The following is a 20,961-nucleotide window of genomic DNA, read 5'->3' on the forward strand; positions in this document are numbered from 1 at the left end:
AAAACACTGCCTGTTTTTTCTCCCCAAACCTAAAACCCATTTTTAGAGGTGCTTGGGTTAAAGTCAGAAATGTATAACACATTTTTTATTGCCGGGATCACGTCACGGATGTTCCTAGTGGATTGTGTATATGTCTCCACCTTGTCGACACTGGAGTCAGACTCCGTGTCGACATCTGTGTCTGCCATCTGAGAGAGCGGGCGTTTTTGAGCCCCTGATGGCCTTTGAGACGCCTGGGCAAGCGCGGGCTGCGAAGCCGGCTGTCCCACAGCTGTTACGTCATCCACCCTTTTATGTAAGGAGTTGACACTGTCGGTTAATACCTTTCACCTATCCATCCACTCTGGTGTCGGCCCCACAGGGGGCGACATCACATATATCGGCCTCTGTTTTGTCACCATATAAGCCTCCTCATTCAACATGTCGACACAACCGTACCGACACACCGCATACACACAGGGAATGCTCTAAACGAGGACAGGACCCACAAAAGCCCTTTGGGGGGACAGAGTAAGAGTATGCCAGCACACACCAGAGCGCTATATATATACAGGGACTAACTGAGTTATGTCCCTAACAGCTTTTATATAATATACTGTATACAGTGCCAATTTTAATGCCCCCCCTCTCTTTTCCCTCTTACTGTACTGTAGAATTGCAGGGAAGAGCCAGGGAGCTTCCCTCCAGCCGAGCTGTGAGGGAAAAATGGCGCCAGTGTGCTGAGGAGATAGGCTCCGCCCCTTTTTCGCGGCCTATTCTCCCGTTTTTTATGGAATTCTGGCAGGGGTATTTACCTCATATATAGCCCCTGGGGCCATATATTGAGGTATTTTAGCCAGCCAAGGTGTTTTTATTGCTGCCTCAGGGCGCCCCCCCCAGCGCCCCGCACCCTCAGTGACCGGAGTGTGAAGTGTGTGAGAGGAGCAATGGCGCACAGCTGCAGTGCTGTGCGCTACCTTGGTGAAGACAGAGTCTTCATGCCGCCGATTTTCCGGACCATCTTCTTGCTTCTGGCTCTGTAAGGGGGACGGCGGCGCGGCTCCGGGACCGAACATCAAGGCTGGGCCTGCGGTCGATCCCTCTGGAGCTAATGGTGTCCAGTAGCCTAAGAAGCCCAATCCGGCTGCAAGCAGGCGAGTTCGCTTCTTCTCCCCTTAGTCCCTCGCTGCAGTGAGCCTGTTGCCAGCAGGTCTCACTGAAAATAACAAATTCTAAGACTATAACTTTCTAAGAGCTCAGGAGAGCCCCTAGTGTGCATCCAACCTCGGCCGGGCACGAAATCTAACTGAGGCTTGGAGGAGGGTCATAGTGGGAGGAGCCAGTGCACACCAGGTAGTCTAAGATCTTTCTAGAGTGCCCAGCCTCCTTCGGAGCCCGCTATTCCCCATGGTCCTTACGGAGTTCCCAGCATCCACTAGGACGTTAGAGAAATAAAAATAGTTAACATGAGCAGGGTAGTATTGCCATGCTAAAAGATTAAAAGACTCTATTTTTTTTTTTTTTTTAAATACTTTTTATTTCAATCGAAGCGTATCAAAGATTCACAACAAAGTACATTGATAAACATGGTTGATAAAATCCATCACATGAACATTGATTTGTCATATATTCAATGCAAGTTTACATAATAATCTATTATTAGGATATAGTGTAATAAATGTCATAGCGAAGTTTCCTTCAAGTATGGAAAACAAATGGAATAGAATGAGTCCGGATCTGTGCCCACACCCACTTCCCCCTATGATAGGGTGCCTCAGTCCCCTTTAAACTAACCGGCCACGAGCGAAACTGGAGGGTCCTGTTCATAAATTCTAGTTTCGTACCATAAAGTATTACGGAAACATTTCCACACTTGTTCCTTTAATGGGTGGGATAGGGTTTCTATGTAGCTTTCCCATGTTTCAAAAAATCTTTCAGTGAACTTTTCTTTTTGTAGGGAAGCCTCCAGCCATTCCATTCTGAAAATATGGAAGATTTTCCCTAGAAAAAGTGATAGTGGTGGGGCAGAGGGTTGTATCCACATTTGTAAAATGCATTTTTTGGCAGCTGCAGAGATCATCATCAATAACTTTTTAACACCTTGTGCCATCCTAGTGCCTTCCGGCATCATACCAAATATTGCCCATTCAGGGGTGAGCGGTAAATAGTTTACTAGGTGTTGGGTAACATATTTCCATATTTGGAGCCAGAATCTCCGGATTATAGGGCATTCCCATAGACAGTGGAACAGCTCAGCTCGTTGGTTACCACATCTAAGGCAGGACGCGTTTTCCAATAAGCCCATTAGGTGTCTACGGTGTGGTGAAAGATATGTTCTGTGCCATATGTTTAAAAAGAGTTCAGTGTAAGATGCGGCAGGTATCAGCCTGATGGACAACTCGAGGTGTTTCAGCAGATTCGTTACAGAAAGGGATGGGAAATGATCTATCCATTGCGCTAGTCCCGCCGTTGTATCAGTGTATTGTAAGGGTGTGTGCAGGAATGAGTACAGAGTGGAGATAGCCTTAGATGAGGGGTTCCCAGCCAGCAACAGTTTATCTAACGGGTTGTCATAATCCTGTGAGGATAGTGTTCTAGAGACAGTAGCTACGTAATGTTGAGCTTGTAGGTATGCTAAGGGGAATGTATTTAGTATTGGAAAGAGTTCCACTGCCTGTGCCAGTGTGAGTGGTTTTTTTGACTCACCATGTATGAATTGTCGTATTGAAGTGATACCATACCGTTCCCAAAGTGTGAAAGGATGGCTCGCATTGCCATCTTGAAAGCGATTATTGTGGACTAGGGGGAGGAAAAGAGACTTATGTGGATTTAGGGAACATTTGTGTCGTAAAATATGCCAGACTTTCCGAGTGGACATTAGTAGTGGGTTCGCTCGAACCGGGGCAGATATTTCTTCTTCGTGTAGGTGCAAGAAGGTGGTCATACTGCCACCACCCAGGAAGGCAGACTCTAAGGTCGTGTTGGAGTACATATTCCCTCCATGCAGCCAATCTCTCAAATAGCGTAGGTGGGAGGCGTAGCTGTACTCCAGCACATTGGGGAGGTTTACACCTCCATTGTGTCTACGCTGTTGTAATTTTACCAGACTAATTCTTGCTCGTTTACCATTCCAAATGAATGTACGTATTATTTTGTTAATTTCTGTCGTGGCATTTTTAGAGAGTAAAATAGGAAGGGATTGCAAAGGATATAGAAGCCTAGGAAATAAAATCATTTTCACCAGGTTCACTCTGCCCAAAAACGATATTTTAAGATGTCTCCAGCGATCCGTATCCTCCCTCATATTATGTATGATTTGTTTTAGGTTGAGGTTGTATAGATTTGTCAAATTTTTTGGGATCTGTACCCCTAGATAGGTAATCGCTTTAGTTGTCCATCCAACTGTAGCCTCTCTGAACCAGGCTGGGCGCGCATAGCCTGGTTTTAAATATAAGGCCGTGGATTTTTCAAAATTGACCTCGAATCCCGATACTCTTCCAAATTCCCTAATACGTTCCATCAGCGGTCCCAGGGCCCTCCGCGGTTCCGATAAGAACAAGAGGACATCGTCGGCGAATGCCGATATTTTTACCTCCTCCATTCCGACACTGATGCCTTTAAATTGGGACCAGTTCTGTAGCACCCTTAGCATTGGGTCTAATGCTAAGTTGAAGAGTAGGGGCGAAAGGGGGCAACCCTGTCTCGTCCCTCTGGTGAGCTCAATTTTGTCTCCCTTTGTTCCATTAATCAATAGTGAGGTGTGTGGTTGGGTATAGAAAAATTTTATTAGAGATTGGAATGTTAGTCCAAAGCCCCTCCTCTCTAGTATATCGTGTAGATAGGGCCAGGAGACCATGTCAAATGCTTTAGTTGCGTCTAAGCTTAGGAGCATGTTTGGGGTATCCGTCTGGAGATTCGCCGCCATTACTGCAGCTATGGCAGTACGAATTCCCTTTACTGAGTGTCTGCCTTTGGTGAAGCCCAGTTGGTGGTCTGTGAGCATGGATGCAAGAAATGATTGGAGCCTATCTGCCATTATCTTAGCTAGGATTTTGAAGTCAACGTTCAAAAGTGTTATGGGTCGGTATGAGGATGGTAGGGAGAGGTTTTTATTGGGTTTTGGTAAGAGGGTTGTGAAAGCCTGGTTAAAGGTAGGGTACATAGGAAATTCTGATTGGATGTGTCTATATAGGGTATGCATTGCTGGGATGGCATCATGATGTAAGAGCTTGTAGTATTCTATAGAGTAACCATCCGGTCCTGGTGATTTGTTGAGGTGCATAGAAGAGATTGCCTTAGCGATCTCCTCCTCTGTGATTGCTCTCTCGAGGTCTTCCCTCTGTAAGGGTGTTATGCAAGGGAGATTCGCCTCATCTAGTAGTTTATCTGACAAGACCGGGTCATGTGGGGTAGGTGCATAAAGCTGACGGAAATAGTTCTGGAATGTCCGTGCAATGTCCGCAGTTTTAGTGTGTAGGGTGTCAGTGTGGCTATCGAGTATAGTAGATATGTGTCCACGTCGCTTAAAGCTTTTGGTCATATTTGCCAGCAAAGTCCCCGTTTTGTTTCCCCATCGGAAGAATTTTTGTTTAGTGTAGTCCAGTTTTTGCTGGGCCTGTGTTACTAAGAAACTGTCGTACAGTCGGCGTGATTCAATGTAATTGTTATGAGTGATGGAGGTAGGATCTGATATATATGCTGCAAGGTGTGTCCGCATAGTGTTTAATAAATCATCATGGTGTGCCTTGTTTACCCGATTTCTGTTCGCTACATATGACATAATGTGTCCCCTCATCACGACCTTGGATGTTTCCCAGAATAAGACAGGGTTGTCCCAGTGTTCCAGGTTATCATCCGAGAACTCCGCCCATTTCAATCTGAGAAATTTTTTGAATTGTTCTGAGTGGAAGAGGTAAGAGGGGAATCGCCAAAAGAATGGGCGTGAGCCCATGGCTCGGGTATTAAGCGTAATTGAAACTGGTGCGTGGTCAGAGACCGCAATGTCCCCTATCTGGGTATCTATGGTGTCAGAAAGTAGGGGCGTTGACAACAGTATGTGATCTATACGAGAGAAGGACCCATGGACCGCCGAGTGGAACGTGTAAGATCTATCCGTGGGGTTAAGCATTCTCCACGGATCGATTAGAGAATGTTCCGCGAGTAACCTGGAGATCTGGCGCCACTGAGGGGCCATCAGGTTCACCGGTGTCGGGCATTTGTCGATTAGAGGGTCTAAGATTGTGTTAAAATCACCACCTATTATGAGCTCGTGGTTGCTTCTACTATGGAGCAGTTGCGAGATATGTTGATAAAAAGCTGGTTGATCAACGTTTGGAGCATACAAATTGAGCAGAGTGAACCTAGCATCATATACTTGAATATCCATGAGAATATAGCGGCCCTCTGGGTCCATGTTTGTGTTTAGGATAGTGTAGGGGAGGTGTCTCGCCAAGATTATTGCCACTCCGCGTGATTTAGTGCGGTAAGGCGCAGAAAAGCAATCCCCTATCCACCCATCACGTAGGGCAGAGTCCTCCCCTCTTTTCCAATGTGTCTCTTGAATATAGACAATATCAGATTTGAGTTTTTTAAGGGCGGATGTCACTTTTTTGCGTTTTATTGGGGTGTTGAGACCCCCCACATTCCATGAGGTAATTTTAATGGAACGAGGTGATCGTTGGGTAGGGTTGTGTGGTTCAGGGTGATGAGATGTCATCCTATGCCCGTCGGGGGGCGTATGTGACTATGGGTATATCTATTGTATGTGGGATCACCCCTGTCCCAGCAAGCAGGGTAAATCCCAAGGGCGTGTATCAGGCACAGACCCGGACTCAACATAGAGAGTAAAACCATGTTCAGTGAGTATAACCATAAAGATTTCAGCTTCAAAAGAAAATTTTCAAACTTTTTCCCATCCAAACAAATACCACGCCAGCCCCTGAATAACATTTCAGTGGGTGGCAAATATAGATAGAAACAATATATAACATAGAAAATTAACATTACACCAACTATAGGTGTTAACATAGAAGTGGTAAATCCTAAACTATCGATTACCACGAAGTCAGGAGAGCATGTCATCTCAATTCCAGTGAGCCATGTAGGCTCATTAGCGTAGGTGGGCTCTTAATTATGGTCAGGCAGGTGAGTTCCTAGATTGGCGAGTCAGTTGCAGATGGGCCCGGGCTTCAGTCGGGTTGTCAAAAATAAATGTTTGCCCATTCTCGGTGATCTTTAGTTTTGCCGGGTATAGCAGTGCAAAACGTTTGTTATTGTCGGCTAAAAACTTGCAAAGCGGTGAGAACTCTTTGCGTTTCTGGGCCACCGTGGCCGAGAAGTCCTGAAAGATGAGGATCCGATGGTCCTCAACGACCAAGTCGCGGTTCCGTTTAAAAGCAGTTAGGATCTTCTCTTTGTTACGGTAGTCCAGAAATTTAGCGATTACTGGGCGGGGTCTCCTATCAGGTCCATCACGCTCTGGTCCCAATCTATGGGCTCGTTCAATGCGAGGGATGTCCATGTCACTGCCGAGGTTGAGCGCCTCAACCAGACGCGTGCTTATGAAATCTGTCAAGGCCAACCCTCTCATCTGTTCGGGGATGCCCACGAAGCGGAGATTATTCCGTCTGTGTCGATTTTCCAAGTCATCTACCTTGTCGACAAGTGTTTGATAGGAGGCAATGGTAGAGGAGTTGGACGACCGTGTGGCGTGTAAGTCATCTTCAATGTCACTAACCCTTTGTTCTAGTGTGTTCAGTCTATTGGTGTGGTCAGTTAGGGAGGTTAGAGCTGAATCTAGGGATGTTTGTAGTTTGTCCAACCTTTTGTCGATTTTAGGCATGAGTTGGTCGAATTTAGCCTCAAATCTGGGGAGGAAATTTTTGAACTTCTCATCAATCATAGGCATGAGCAACTCAAATTTCTCCTCGATTTTTGGCATTAACACCGTGAGTAAGGACGATGCCACGTCCGAGGGTGGTGTAATAGGGCCTCCACTTTCCCCTATAGAGTGTGCAGGAGAAGAGTTACCCGGCTATGAGGGCGGGGAGGGGCCAGACTTCGCTGGCATTTTTTGGGGGTTAACCATAGTACGAGTAGTTCTGGGTGGAAGTGAGGACAGTGGTTTGTTAAGAAACTTGTCCATACACCAAGTAAGGAGATCAGTGGTCCCAGCTCCAAGGTATTAGGGGTAAAGCAGTTCCGGCCCGGGGCTGGTATAACAAGATAGAAGAGAAACCGCTCTCCTGAGAGTTGATAAGGTCACATTTTAAGAAGTCAAGGAATAAATACTAAAGTAAAAGTGGTCCTGAACGTAATATTCTAGTGAGTATGTTTAGAAGTTTGTACAAGGATCTGAGTAGTAATTGAAGCACTAGTATTAAGGTCTAAGGAATATGATCCGCCCTAATATTTAGTGAGTTACAGATGTTATAAATGTGTTTCTACAAAAGTATAATACAGCACTGTGAATCTTATAACAAATATTTTCAAACCGGCCACCAGGTGGCAATACAATCATAGAAGAGAATATCTGTATGTCAGCTTGCCGGCTGTGTACAGATATGTATGGGTGAAGGAAGAGGGGAGAAAGAATAGAAATAAAATAATAACAATAGTTGTAATAGTCCTGCAATTCAAAAGGGACAAAGACGTGTGTCTTCAGTATATAGGACGTTTCATGAGATGCAGTGTGAGGCTGTATAAGATCAGGTCCCCGGGAATGAGAGCGCTCGTCCAGCGCCGGTATCCCACAGCGGGGGTCACAGGTAGAGGCGCACTCCACAGCAGCAGAAGAAGGAGCAAAATCTCCAGGTTAGTGATGGCAGCACCCGTCCAGCTCCGGCGGCTTGCAGTGGGGGTCACAGGCAGAGGTGCACTCCACAACCGCAGGAGAAGGAGCGGTAATCCCCAGGTCAGTGGTGGCAGCACCCGTCCAGTGCCGGCAGTTTGTAGTGAGGGTCACAGGCATAGGCGGATTCGCGCCAACGCCACGTTGGCGGTCATGCTGGCCGTCAGATCCGATGGCCTAACTCCGGGGCAGATCTCGGTCCTCCTCCACAATGCAGGCACCCCTATTATCAGGAGAGTCCCAGCAATCAGGGGGTATCAGTCTGTAGAAAGTGGGTTCCACAGAAAGGGAGGATTCGGCTGGATATACTGTGCAGTCTGGAGGAGCTCTAAAAAGCGGCCATGCTAGCTGGCTCCGCCCCCGGAAGTCCTAAAAGTCTCTATTTAACAGTTTAATGAGGTCATGATGGCAATAACAAAAAGGTATTTGAAAACCTATGCCAACAATCAGGCTTGGACTGGCCCACAGGGGTATAGGGGAAACCACTGGTGGGTCCAACTGCCTGGGGGCCCACCTCCTGCTTTAAGGATCAGGTTCCAGACTGTGCACTTGAATTATATACATTATACACGTTACCTTATACTGGACTATGGTGTATTTTCTACAGTACATTGCTGTTATTAATCGGTTATAAATCTGGTACATTATCATGCATGCAGCAGCTGAATTTACTGAATATATTTATGAAGGGGCCCAGACGTTGCACTCTCTAATGGTTAGTCAAACCAATGAGGTTGCAGGCCACACCCCCTCTGCAGACAGGACACATCCCTAACAGAGGCCCCTACCACTGCATTCCCCCGGTGGGCCCTACATGCCCCAGTCCGACACTGCCAACAATATACAAATGAATCCGTTCTAGGTTACAGGGGAATCTTAACACTTACATAGAACAATTACTCCACCTAGTGTCCAGTCACATAAAGATCCTTCATAAAACAGATTATATTTATTACACACAGTGTGAATCAGTTGCCTTAGGAGTGATGCACTGAGGATGACTTGCCAACACTGGCCCGGATACTGTCTAGTACCACTTGGAAGAAGGGTACATAAAAAAGCACCCAGGAACAATGATGGTCTGTGAGTCTGGTAGGAGATGGAAAAGCAATAACACAAAATATATATGAGCCTCAGATGAGTAATAAGTAATTTTGTGTCTTCGGCTAAAACCTTAGTATGCTTACTAGGGACACTCCTGTTATGCAATTGTGGACAGGGCATAAAACAAAAACTCTGGGAGTGAACTTTTTTTTTTTTTTTATGAAAGATGTGTTTTTTCCTGCCTGATCATGAGTAGGTTGAGTTTTTAACAGTGGAGGTGGTTGAAGATGTTATTAAGGAAAAGTATTCAGATACTCACAAATTTTAAATGCAATATTTCAGGAGATAGGCGATCTCTTATGCTGGGTACACACCTATAGATATATCTGCAGATCAACTGATCTGCACATATATCTATAGCCGGAACCGGTAGTGTGTTGTGCATTTACACTGCCCGATCCGTCGGTACTGACGTCAAGAACTGGGCAAGCGTTTACATGCGCCCGCCAAGTTCAGCCATCAAACACCGCCGGCTGCTGCAGCTTGTGTACGGGCGGTCAGCTGACCGCCTGTACACACACAGCAATGCACCAATATATCGGTAGATATATTGGTTATCGGCTGTGTTGCAGGGCAGACGCGATATCGTCTGTGAACGACGGCGTTCACAAACAAATAATTTGTATACACTGGCCAACGGACCCACGATATATCGGCAGTTCAATATAATGGCCAATGTATCGGCCAGTGTGTACGCACCATTAGTTTGTAAAAGCATTAAACTACATAGTTGTACAAATATTTAGTAAACTATACAAAAATTGCTAATATTTACAAAAAGGAGACATTAACCTGACATGGAAGGACATGGCTCATTTCATCCATAAATCACATTATGACTAATGAAATATAAAGCAGATTTTTTTGGGGGTGACTTTTTGTTTTTAAATCACTTCCTTGAAAGGCAAAACACTGGTATTTTAGCAACACGATTTAGGCCAAAGACATTTTTTTGCATGCTGTGTAATGCCATTCGATCATAAAATACTTAGGCTATAGTGAACATTAAAGCTGCTCAAAATTTCCTGCTGATAAAGCACCACATTCAATCCTTAACTATACCCTTGCACCTATCCCAGGTGCAGATTGCCATGTCATCAATATGGCTGCATACTGCCTCAATTAAGGAGCATTTACAACGCAAAGCGAACTAGAACACTGACAAATAACTACTGAAGAAAAATACTGAATACTAATAATGCATTTAGCTTTACCTTTGTCTGGGAACAATGAAAAGTGCGCGAACCAGTTTCCTTCTGTTTGCTTTGGTGTTCATATTCATACAGAAATCCATTGCAGCCTAACACAACATAAAACAAAAGATATCAAATAATAGCTAATAGAGTATAAAGCCACAAATATAAGTAAGAATTAAAATAATAAACTATGGAAATTTAAAGCCAAGCCCAGCAGAGAAGATGCTGTGAAGCATATGCCTATGGCTACTGACTAAGGGATGTGTCACTCAGATGTTCCCGACAAAAAGCAGCAATTATAAAGCTACACTCTAGTAGGGACACATATTACTACATAGGAACTACTGTTTCCGTTACATAATGATACTTTAAGTATAAAAAGTGCTGCGGCATACACTGCTTTAATACCTTTAGTGGTACAGCTTGATAGAGAAAGTTAGGTACCTATTGGAGTGTTTATACTGTTTTAGAACTTCACATTTTCAAATCCCTGCTTTATATCCATAATTATGAAAATTAAAAAAAGGACCAATTTATGCAAGATGATCATCTACTTCCTTTTGAATACAGAAGAAGAATGAATAGGATTACAAGGTTTTATGCATGGATACACTGCAGAGAGAGACTTACGATTGGCATGTAAGCAATGATTTGTTACCGAAAATGGAACTCAGAAAACAAATGAATCAAGTATGTAGAGATAAAGATCACAACACAAATAACCTTTTCTAGTCTATTTTATTTTAGAAAGTAGCACTGTGGAGAAATTCTAACAGCCCATTCTACAGAAAGGAACACTATATTTTGTGCAGCAACCAATGAGCTATACGGTACCACTAACTAACGGTGGCGGGGCGCCTGAGGCGGTTCGCACCCTGGGATCTCCCGGTCATTTTTTTTCGGCCCCGACTTGCCCCCGTTTTGTGTGGCCCACCCAGGCAATGCTTGGTTGCCTCCCCCAAATGGCCTGAACTGTCAATCATAATGCGGCAGCATCCTACGGCAAAAGTGCAAGCGGCCCGAATGCAGCCGCTGCGTAGACTCCAATGTCCATGATCGTGTCCGAGGTTGAATTCCATTCAGGGGGTATGGGCAGCGCCTAAGGAGATATAAGGGTTTCCCTAACCCTTAGGGTACAAATTGAAATAGAGGACACTCCGGCACTGGAAAGTTATACACATAACATGCGCCTATCACACAGAGCTGTAACTAGGCAGTCCCTCACCCATTTAGGGAAAGCACATATACATGTATCTGGGAGGATTTCACTCTGTTACTGCTTCAGGAAGCGGCCAGGAGCTGTAACAAATGCATCCAGCTTCACTTACAAGTGAGAAATATTTCATCAGATTTTTAGGCTTTATTTTTATTCTATTTTATTTTTTGGTCTATATGATTTTATGCCTATGTTATTTTTTTGATGCTGTATAAAATTTTTATTTTTAAACGCAATACTTAGCTGCATAGTGACATCATACAGTGATTTTTTTTATTATTATTATTAACACGTTTGTCCAAGACAGAATAATAGAGTATTACAAAAATGTAATTAATTAACTAATTAACCTTTTATAAACCTATTTGGGTTATTGCCATGTCATAAACAACTAGTTATTAATTTTTAAAATGACCAGCTCTACTTTAACTAGTACTCCTCCCAGACATCTATCCTGCATCGCAGGTACAACTAGATGAGCCTGGCTGCGACTATCCGTACCCGCGATTAGCTAATGCATTTGCTATGAGCCACAGGTGTGAATATACGCACACAACCGTGTGTACGCACTGCGGAAAGCCAGTTGCGAATAGCTAGATCTTGGATGAGCGAGGATACATCTGTATATGCATATGTTGTGCTCTCCGTAAAGGAATGTCTCGTTACAGCTCTGTGTCAGATATGTGTCAGAGGTGTGTACCCTAATATAAACTACTGCACAGAACTGTTTGAGACTTTTCTGACAAATATGCTTATCAGGTTGAAGCTTGCTTCTAAGACAAAACATCGGACGCTTTCCACAAGTCTACCTGATCATTCAAAGCCTTTGTGTGAGGGAAGGAACTAACAGAGCATTGTCAGCTAGCAGTGAGAAAGGAGTCAGCTATTACCCATGTTTTAGAAATCTCCTTCACGAAAAACACAAAACTAAAACAAGACTACAGGTTCATTTTCACCTCCTAGAAACTAGCTACTGTATATCCCGCCAGCGGTATAGTCTGCTGAAATGAAGTCAAATTTACTATGTATCTCAGTATGTCATTCTATAATACATGGTGCGGTGTACGCCAATAAAACAAGTAAGGAGGAAAAATCTATGTATGTCTTAAAATACTGTATTAGGTTATTATAACCATTTTATATCAAAACCTAATTACAAAATCGATCATAAAAATAACAAACAGAAGCTGTAACATTCCTATCAGATTGTGCACAGGATATACTAATGTGACATTCCAAGGTGGCAAGCTACAATGTGAACAGCGCTGAATACAAACGTTAGATGTAAGGAAATGTACATCACCATGTCAAAGTAACCATCTGTTTCTAACATTACTGCATTTCTGAAGGGAGGTATTCAAGAAACAAAAAAACAACTTTTTTTAACCATATAAAATTCTAATTTGAAGTATAGACAAACACTGTGAACTTATCAAATACCCTACTATCACTAAATAAACTATCTTATTAGAGGACGCCATTATTTCACTTTATTCAATATTTTCAAATAAATACTCTTCCCATTGTCCAAGCTATAGAACGTTAATCTGAATAAGCCAAATGCAGACACACCATTTATGTTCTCCCTGCTTTGGTAGGCATCATGTACTAAGTACAGTCTCTCACAGACAATGGAAAAGGGATCACCCTGATTTAGCTTTATAGAACTGTCTAAGGCATTTGCATAATCATAAAAATGATTTACAGGTTGCTGTGCCCTTATTTGTAGTTTGCTGTAATTGGGCAACTTCATTCAAGCTTTTGAAATGTTGCTTTATTAAATGAACCAGACAAATTAAAATTTACTTAATTACATGTAACCTATCTGCTGTATACTTGTGCTTTGCTACAGAATTTCAAGTATATTAACAAAGAGAAGAAAACACTGGTATTTAAGCAAATTTACTACTGCTTTTAAAAATTTTTACATATATCTTTGTCAGACCGCACCTCCGGGCGGACTTTCCCCGGATTGATGCTGTTAAAAGGCTGGCGCTGAGGAGAATAATCCATCTCCTTTTCAGCCCCGTCCCACCTCTGATGCTGCCCTGCTCAGTGATGTAAATGCTGGGATAACAGTCCAAGCTCCGCCGCTGTATGTTAAATATGTAAAGATTTCCATACAACACTTAAGGTCACTGGGAGAGCTGTCAGTACCCTTTATACAGCAGATAAGCAGTAACTGACTATCAAGCTTTCCTTTAATGCATTTAAGAGTCAAAATATCTCCTTTCCTCCAATTGATATTTGAGAGGTTCGGCAAGGTTTAGTTCAAGTGACAGGTTAACCTCTGATAATTGAGACACTATCCTCTCCAGACTGGAAATAAGTTGATGAAGTACTTATATCTGAAATAAATCTAAAATCTCCTGAACCATGAGGCTGGACTGCCTTGCCAGTGGCAGTTGCACATAACACTGCCACCAGGAAGCCGCTCTGGTTTGCGGACACTAAACACCGCCAGGAAGCCGCTCTGGTCATCAACGCTGCCGGGAAGCCGCTCAGGTCCGTGGACATCAAACGCCGCCGGCTACAAGCTGCTTGAGCCCGGGTACGCTCGGGTTCCAATTGTCCAATATCTGCAAAGGTCCCCAATACAAGCAACGAGTAAGACAGAGTGAGTAGCAGCAGGCAGCGGCCAGCAACCTGCTATATGTACATGCGGTAAAAGGGAATTGTGTGAGCATTATCATCAGTACCCAGTTGGGTACATCCCCATATTATATTGCTAATTTCGGGACCCCAGCTCAATATTGATCAAAATCCATATGGATTGTTTTTAACTGGGATTTAACTGTATCATTATTCCTCACTAATACCGAGATTTATGGTAAGAACTTACCTTTGTTAAATCTCTTTCTGCGAGGTACACTGGGCTCCACAAGGATAGACATTGGGGTGTAGAGTAGGATCTTGATCCGAAGCACCAACAGGCTCAAAAGCTTTGACCTTCTTCCCAAGATGCATAGCGCCGCCTCCTATATCACCCCGCCTCCGTGCACAGGAGCTCAGTTTTGTTAATTAGCCCAATGCAGTAGCAAGTAAAAGAGACGACAACTGCAAGTTGCCACAAACACCACACTCTCCGACAGGAGAAAGTGTCAGTGGCTACTGCCACACCAACCCAATAGAAGCTAAGTGCGTCAGGGTGGGTGCCTTGTGGAGCCCAGTGTACCTCGCAGAAAGAGATTTAACAAAGGTAAGTTCTTACCATAAATCTTGTTTTCTGCTGCGGGTCACACTGGGCTCCACAAGGATAGACATTGGGGATGTCCTAAAGCAGTTCCTTATGGGAGGGGACGCACTGTAGCAGGCACAAGAACCCCGCGTCCAAAGGAAGCATCCTGGGAAGCGGCAGTATCGAAGGCTTAGAACCTTATAAACGTGTTCCGAGGACCACGTTGCCGCCTTGCACAATTGTTCAAGGGTCGCACCACGGCGGTCCGCCTAAGAAAGTCCAACAGACCGAGTAGAATGGGCCGTAATGTGAGCAGGAGATGACAAACCAGCCTTCATATAAGCATGTGCAATCACCATTCTAATCCATCTGGCCAAAGTCTGCTTGTGAGCAGGCCAGCCACGTTTGTGAAAACCAAACAGAACAAAGAGAGAATCAGACTTCCTAATAGAAGCAGTTCTCTTCACATAGATACGGAGAGCCCGTACCACATCCAAAGACCGCTCTTTGGGAGACAAGTCAGGAGAAACAAGGGCCAGGACCACAATCTCCTGATTAAGGTGGAACGAAGACACCACCTTAGGTAAATATCCGGGACGAGTCCAAAGAACCGCCCGGTCACAGTGAAAAATCATATATGGGTAACTACAAAACAAGGCACCCAAATCCGACACTCTACTCTTCTAGCGGAGGCAATAGCTAGCAGAAACACCACCCTAAGGGAAAGCCACTTAAGGTCAGCTGAGCCAAGAGGTTCAAATTGAGACTCTTGTAACGCCTCCAAAACCACCGACAAGTCCCAAGGAGCCACAGGTGGGACATAGGGAGGTTGGATACGCAACACACCCTGAGTAAAGGTATGAACATCAGGTAAGGTCGCAATTTTGCTCTAAAACCACACTGACAAGGCAGAAATATGACCCTTGAGGGAAGCCAGGCGCAGGCCTAAGTCTAGGCCCTGCTGAAGAAAAGCCCAAAACTTGGCTGTACTAAACTTGGAAGCGTCATAATTGTTATATCCGCACCAAACAAAGTAAGAATGCCAGACCCTGTGGTAAATCAGAGCAGAAGCCGGTTTCCGGGCCCGCAACAAAGTTTGAATGACCGCCTCAGAAAACCCTTTATCCCTCAAGACGGAAGCTGCAAGAGCCACGCCGTCAAAGACAGCCGGGCCAGGTTCTGGTAGACACAGGGGCCCTGAACGAGGAGGTCTGGGCGTTGTGGAAGTAGAACTGGACGCTCTAACGAGAGGCCCTGGAGGTCTGAGAACCAGTGCCGACTGGGCCACGCTGGAGCTATGAGAAGCAGGATTCCTCCTCCCTGCTTGAACTTCCGAATTACCCTGGGCAGGAGTGACACCGGAGGGAACACGTACGGCAGCCGAGACCTCCATGGCACCGCCAGCGCATACACGAATGCTGCTAGAGGATCCCTTGTTCTTGCTCCGAAGACCGGAACCTTGTGATTGTGTCGAGACGCCATCAAATCCACATCTGGAAGGCCCCACCTTTCCACGAGGAGTTGAAACACTTCTGGATGGAGGCCCCACTCTCCGGCGTGTACGTCCTGACGACTGAGGAAGTCCACTTCCCAATTCAGGACTCCCGGAATGAATATTACCGATATAGCCGGTAGATGGCGTTCCGCCCATTGAAGAATCCGTGAGACTTCCTTCACTGCCAAGCGGCGTCGAGTGCCGCCTTGATGATTTATGTAAGCCACTGTGGTGGCGTTGTCAGACTGTACCTGAACAGGACGGTTCTGTATTAAATGCTGGACCAGGTTCAATGAGTTGAAGACCGCCCGTAATTCCAGAATGTTGATCGGGAGGAGAGACTCCTCCGTGGTCCACCGACCCTGAAGGGAGTGTTGCTCCAATACCACGCCCCAACCCTTTAGACTGGCATCAGTTGTTAACAGGACACAGTTGGGTATCCACAACCGTTGGTCCTGGAGCCACCAGTACAGCGACAGACGGACCTCCGGAGTCAATGAGATCATGCGAGACCAGATCCGGTGAGGTAGGCCGTCCCACTTGGCCAGTATCAGCCTCTGGAGAGGGCGAGAATGGAATGGAGCATACTCCACCATGTCGAATGCTGACACCATGAGGCCCAGCACCTGCATCGCCGAATGTATCGACACTTGCGGACGAGAGAGGAAGCAACTAATCCTGTCCTGAAGCTTCAGGACTTTCTCCTGAGAAAAGAACAACCGTTGGTTGTGAGTGTCCAATAGTGCTCCCAGGTGCACCCAGGGCCGGCGCTACCATTAGGCAGCTTTAGGCAGCTGCCTATAGGCGCCGGCACTGCAAGGGCGGAACTGAGTGGGGGGAAAAATTGAATCTGTAACAATGTGGGTTCTGCCTCCCCCTCCTTTGCGTCACTCGCTGCCTCCCCGCCCCTCAAACCCCCGACCTGTGGACCGGCATCGCTGCTGTTGAGGAGGAGGAGGCCACGATCAGCGGCGGCACTTTCACGTGGGGAGAAAGTGCCGCCAACCACCAGCTGATCTGCCCTCCCTGCCAGCGGCCTGACCGGTCCGGCGTTGGAGAGTCCAAGCCCCAGCTGGAGTCCGAGTAGGAGGCCACGATCGGGGCGGCACTTTCACCTGGGGAGAAAGTGCCGCCAACCACCATCTGATCATCTGCCCTCCCTGCCAGCAGCCTGACCGGTGCAGCGGCGGCGGAGGAGAGTCCAAGCCCAGCAGAAGTCCGGAGAGGAGGCCACGATCGGGGGCGGCACTTTCACCTGGAGAGTCCAAGCCCAGCAGCCACTACGCCATACAGGAATTCATCTTCAAGGGCTAAATCTGCCGGCTGTCCACCCTCATTGAGTGCCACAGGATCAGCCAGAAGGACAGACAACCATGGTCAGTGTCTTGCTGGCTGTCATTCATTTGACGGGCAGGAGGTTCTGCAGCAGCTGCACCTCTCTAGTGACTGAGAGGTGTCAGCTGCCTCAATAACATGCCAAAATGTGACTATATAGTGTGTGTGTGTGTGTATATATAGATATATATATATATATATATATATTAAGTATAATCAGCATATCAGCTCCTGGTAGACATACCATCCATCTAGTGCATAGGTCTGATTAGACAGATTCTTATATTTAACTCATTTATATCCCTAATGCCATGGGCACTGGTGGTATCCCTATTCACAACACCATAAATAGCATTACTGTATTACCTCCAATATTTTTTAAAATTCTACATATATTTCATTTTATATATATATATATATATATATATATATATATATATATTTAAATGCAGTTACCAGCACTCAACGCCTCCCACTCTGGTATGCCCCGGTGCCCTCCGTCACTAGAACGTGTAAATATGCAATGTATCGGCGGCACTCGCTGGGGACTTGTTCAGCATAAGAAGAAGAGACACAGCTCTGCAGAGCTGTGTCTCTTCTTCTTATGCTGAACAAGTCCCCAGCGAGTGCCGCCGATACATTGCATATATATATAATAGGCACTTATAATCTTATTTTTTATATCCACTGCACTGATAATTTATAGTGAGAACAGTAATAACCATAAGAACTACAATAACCATAAATAACTCCTAATGTATGTGTTGATACCGAGCATATAATAATCCTGCTTAAACTATTGAGAGATAAAATACCATTTATATCTAATATATAAAAATTTGTAGCGCAATTTTATTTTAACCTGTATCAATATGGTGTTCTAACATATGTTTTTATTTTTATATGTGGTATCCGTTTCCATGGAGACATCGCTGGTATTATGTAAAAATGCGTCTGTAAACTTAGAAACTCCATTAAGATGGCCGCCGCTTGATTGACAGCTTCCACATAACCATTAAGAACAAAGTGAGCCGACTGCACCCGCCCTGACAGGAAGCGTGACGTTTGCCAGCAGTTTGCGCGGACGGAAGTGTGACACAGCCAGACACCGAAACCGGAAGTGCGGCATGTCGCGCATGCGCACATTGATGAGACGGATACCGGAAACGGGGCGGAAGTGACGCGTAACGCGTCACGGACACTTTAACACGCCAGTAACCCCATTTGTAGGACTCGTTTTTCACCTGAACCATAATCTGTGGACTCCAAATCATAAGCCCATTCCATCTAATGTATTTAAATCTAGATTTGTGTGCCTAAACAAAACGGACGTTTTTAACAGGAAGTGATGTCACACGCATCAATTAACACTTGCACTAGCTATAAATAGGTCCTTTGATCACTTGTTCATTAGTACCTAACCCCTTGAAGAAGTCTGAACGGACGAAACGCGTTGGGAGTACCTCTAACTGACCCTCCATTTTTTTAAAAGATAAGCACCATTCTTTTATTATATTAGACCTTGATACTCGGTATTTTATATTTTATTTTTATGTTTTATGTTTTATGCATTTTTTTTTCTTATTTTATCCTTCTCAGTTCTCTTTTTATGTCATTTTTACCCTACATTTTTATTGTCTGATATCCCAATTCTTATTATAAATAAATGTAATTTTAATTTTTAATCTTAAAACTGTATCCAGCCACTTCTTTTTAAATATCTTTAAATATATATCTCTGACACCGTCGGTCGCTGGTGCCCCCATCCCCATCTCTCTCTATATATATATATATATATATATATATATATATAGCAGTAGTCCAACCTGAAAGCGGCACTCAGAGACAATAGCAGTGACAAAAAACTGTATTACAATACAGTTTTTTGTCACTGCTATTGTCTCTGAGTGCCGCTTTCTGGTTGGACTACTGCATTATACATGTAGCGAGCACCAGAGCACGTTGTTTGATTTATGAGAGCGGCGGCTGCTGCTGGAGGACTATATATATATATATATATATATATATAAAATGTTTGATATCTTATCTGCTATTGTATTAGACGTGATGTGATTTACATTATATTTATATTCAGGTATATATTGGAGCCAGATGTAGTAAGCACACACTCCCTGTGAAGTCCTACTAGTGATGAAACGCATTGGGTGTGGCCAACAGAATACATATATATATGCCCTCTTGTCTGTGATCACTGTCTACCCCTTCTGCGTCACCCTGGTCTGTCAGCCCTTCACCTTTTAGATTGTAAGCTCGCAAGAGCAGGGACTTCTTTCCTCATGCTCCTTTCCTTTTCTTACTTACACTATCTTATACTCCATACTCCCTTTGATGGCACCTAACCCTGGTTTTCTATACCTGTCCTATATTGTCTTGTACTGTAAGTGCTGTTTTCTTGTTTGCTTATCTGATTATGTACTGTGTAATGGGCGCTGTGGATCCTTTGTGGCGCCATATAAATAAAGGATAATAATAATAATAATAATATATAATCTCCCTCCAAACCTCTCCCTAATCATAACCCCTAACCCTAATATCTGAAATCAAACCAGTAAAGTAACCCTCATATCCTTTCCCTTATACCCTAACCCAGTGGTTCCCAAACTTTTTTGAATCACGGCGCCCTAGAGTATCAGAATTTTTTTCATGGCACCCCTAGGCCAAAAGTTTTTTATTGAGAGATTTAGAATAAATATTAAATTAAATAAAATTGTGTTTATATGTCATCCTTAGGGGTGTAGTACGGCTGACTGGCGGTCAGGAGACCGCCGGTCAGCTTACCGACGCCGGGATCCCGGCAGCATACCGACGCCGGGATCCCGGCGGGGAGGGGCGAGTGCAGCAAGCCCCTTGCGGGCTCGCTGCGCTCGCCACGCTGCGGGCTCGGTGGCGACCTGCGGTCGCCATGGGTTCTATTCCCACTCTATGGGTGTCGTGGACACCCACGAGTGGAAATAGTCCCTGTTGGTAGGCATGCCGACCATCGGGACAGTGACCCGTCGGGCTGGTGGAGGAGGTCATGTGACTCTCGGTCAGCTGACCGGCGGTCACATGAATACCACCCATCCTTAGGGTCAGTTGTGTGGTGAGGGACAAGATTTGCTTCTGTTTGTCCACCTATTTTATGACTGGCAGCCACCAGCACTGGTTTTGCCTATTACATTGAACATAAATAATTAAAATTGTCCCTTGATCACCAATCCAAGGAACCCCTGCAAGTGTCCCGAGGCACCCCGGGGTGCCTAGGCACACAGTTTGAGAACCACTGTCCTCCTAATATCCTTTCCCTATATAACTCTTAAGATGCCACCACTGCACTGTATCATCTGAGAGGCCGAGTATTGGGAAAAGGGGAAGGGTGTGTGTGTGTGTGTGTGTGTGTGTGTGTGTGTGTGTGTGTGTGTGTGTGTGTGTGTGGGGGGGGGGGGGGTGCTTAAGATTTGCCTAGGGTGCTGAGAAACCTTGCACCGGCCCTGGGTGCACCATGCTCTGAGCAGGGACCAGGGAAGATTTCTACCAGTTGATGAGCCACCCGTGGGCTTTGTTGAAACCGGACAGTCAGATCCAGGGGACGTAGGAGAATTTCTGGGG

The 20,961-nt window shown here is 45.0% G+C and overlaps 1 protein-coding gene across 4 annotated transcripts in view; it reads right to left on the minus strand.

Moving 5' to 3' along the window:
* The window catches only part of UPF2 (UPF2 regulator of nonsense mediated mRNA decay), a 376,291-nt gene that overhangs the window by 168,635 nt on the left and 186,695 nt on the right, over positions 1–20,961 (minus strand). For all 4 annotated transcript variants that reach the window (XM_063926873.1, XM_063926875.1, XM_063926874.1 and 1 more), the window contains exon 9: positions 10,147–10,232. In XM_063926873.1, the coding sequence (XP_063782943.1) occupies positions 10,147–10,232 (86 nt within the window). The remainder of the gene's footprint in view (positions 1–10,146; positions 10,233–20,961) is intronic.

Source organism: Pseudophryne corroboree, chromosome 6 (assembly GCF_028390025.1).
Source record: "Pseudophryne corroboree isolate aPseCor3 chromosome 6, aPseCor3.hap2, whole genome shotgun sequence".
NCBI lineage: Eukaryota > Metazoa > Chordata > Amphibia > Anura > Myobatrachidae > Pseudophryne > Pseudophryne corroboree.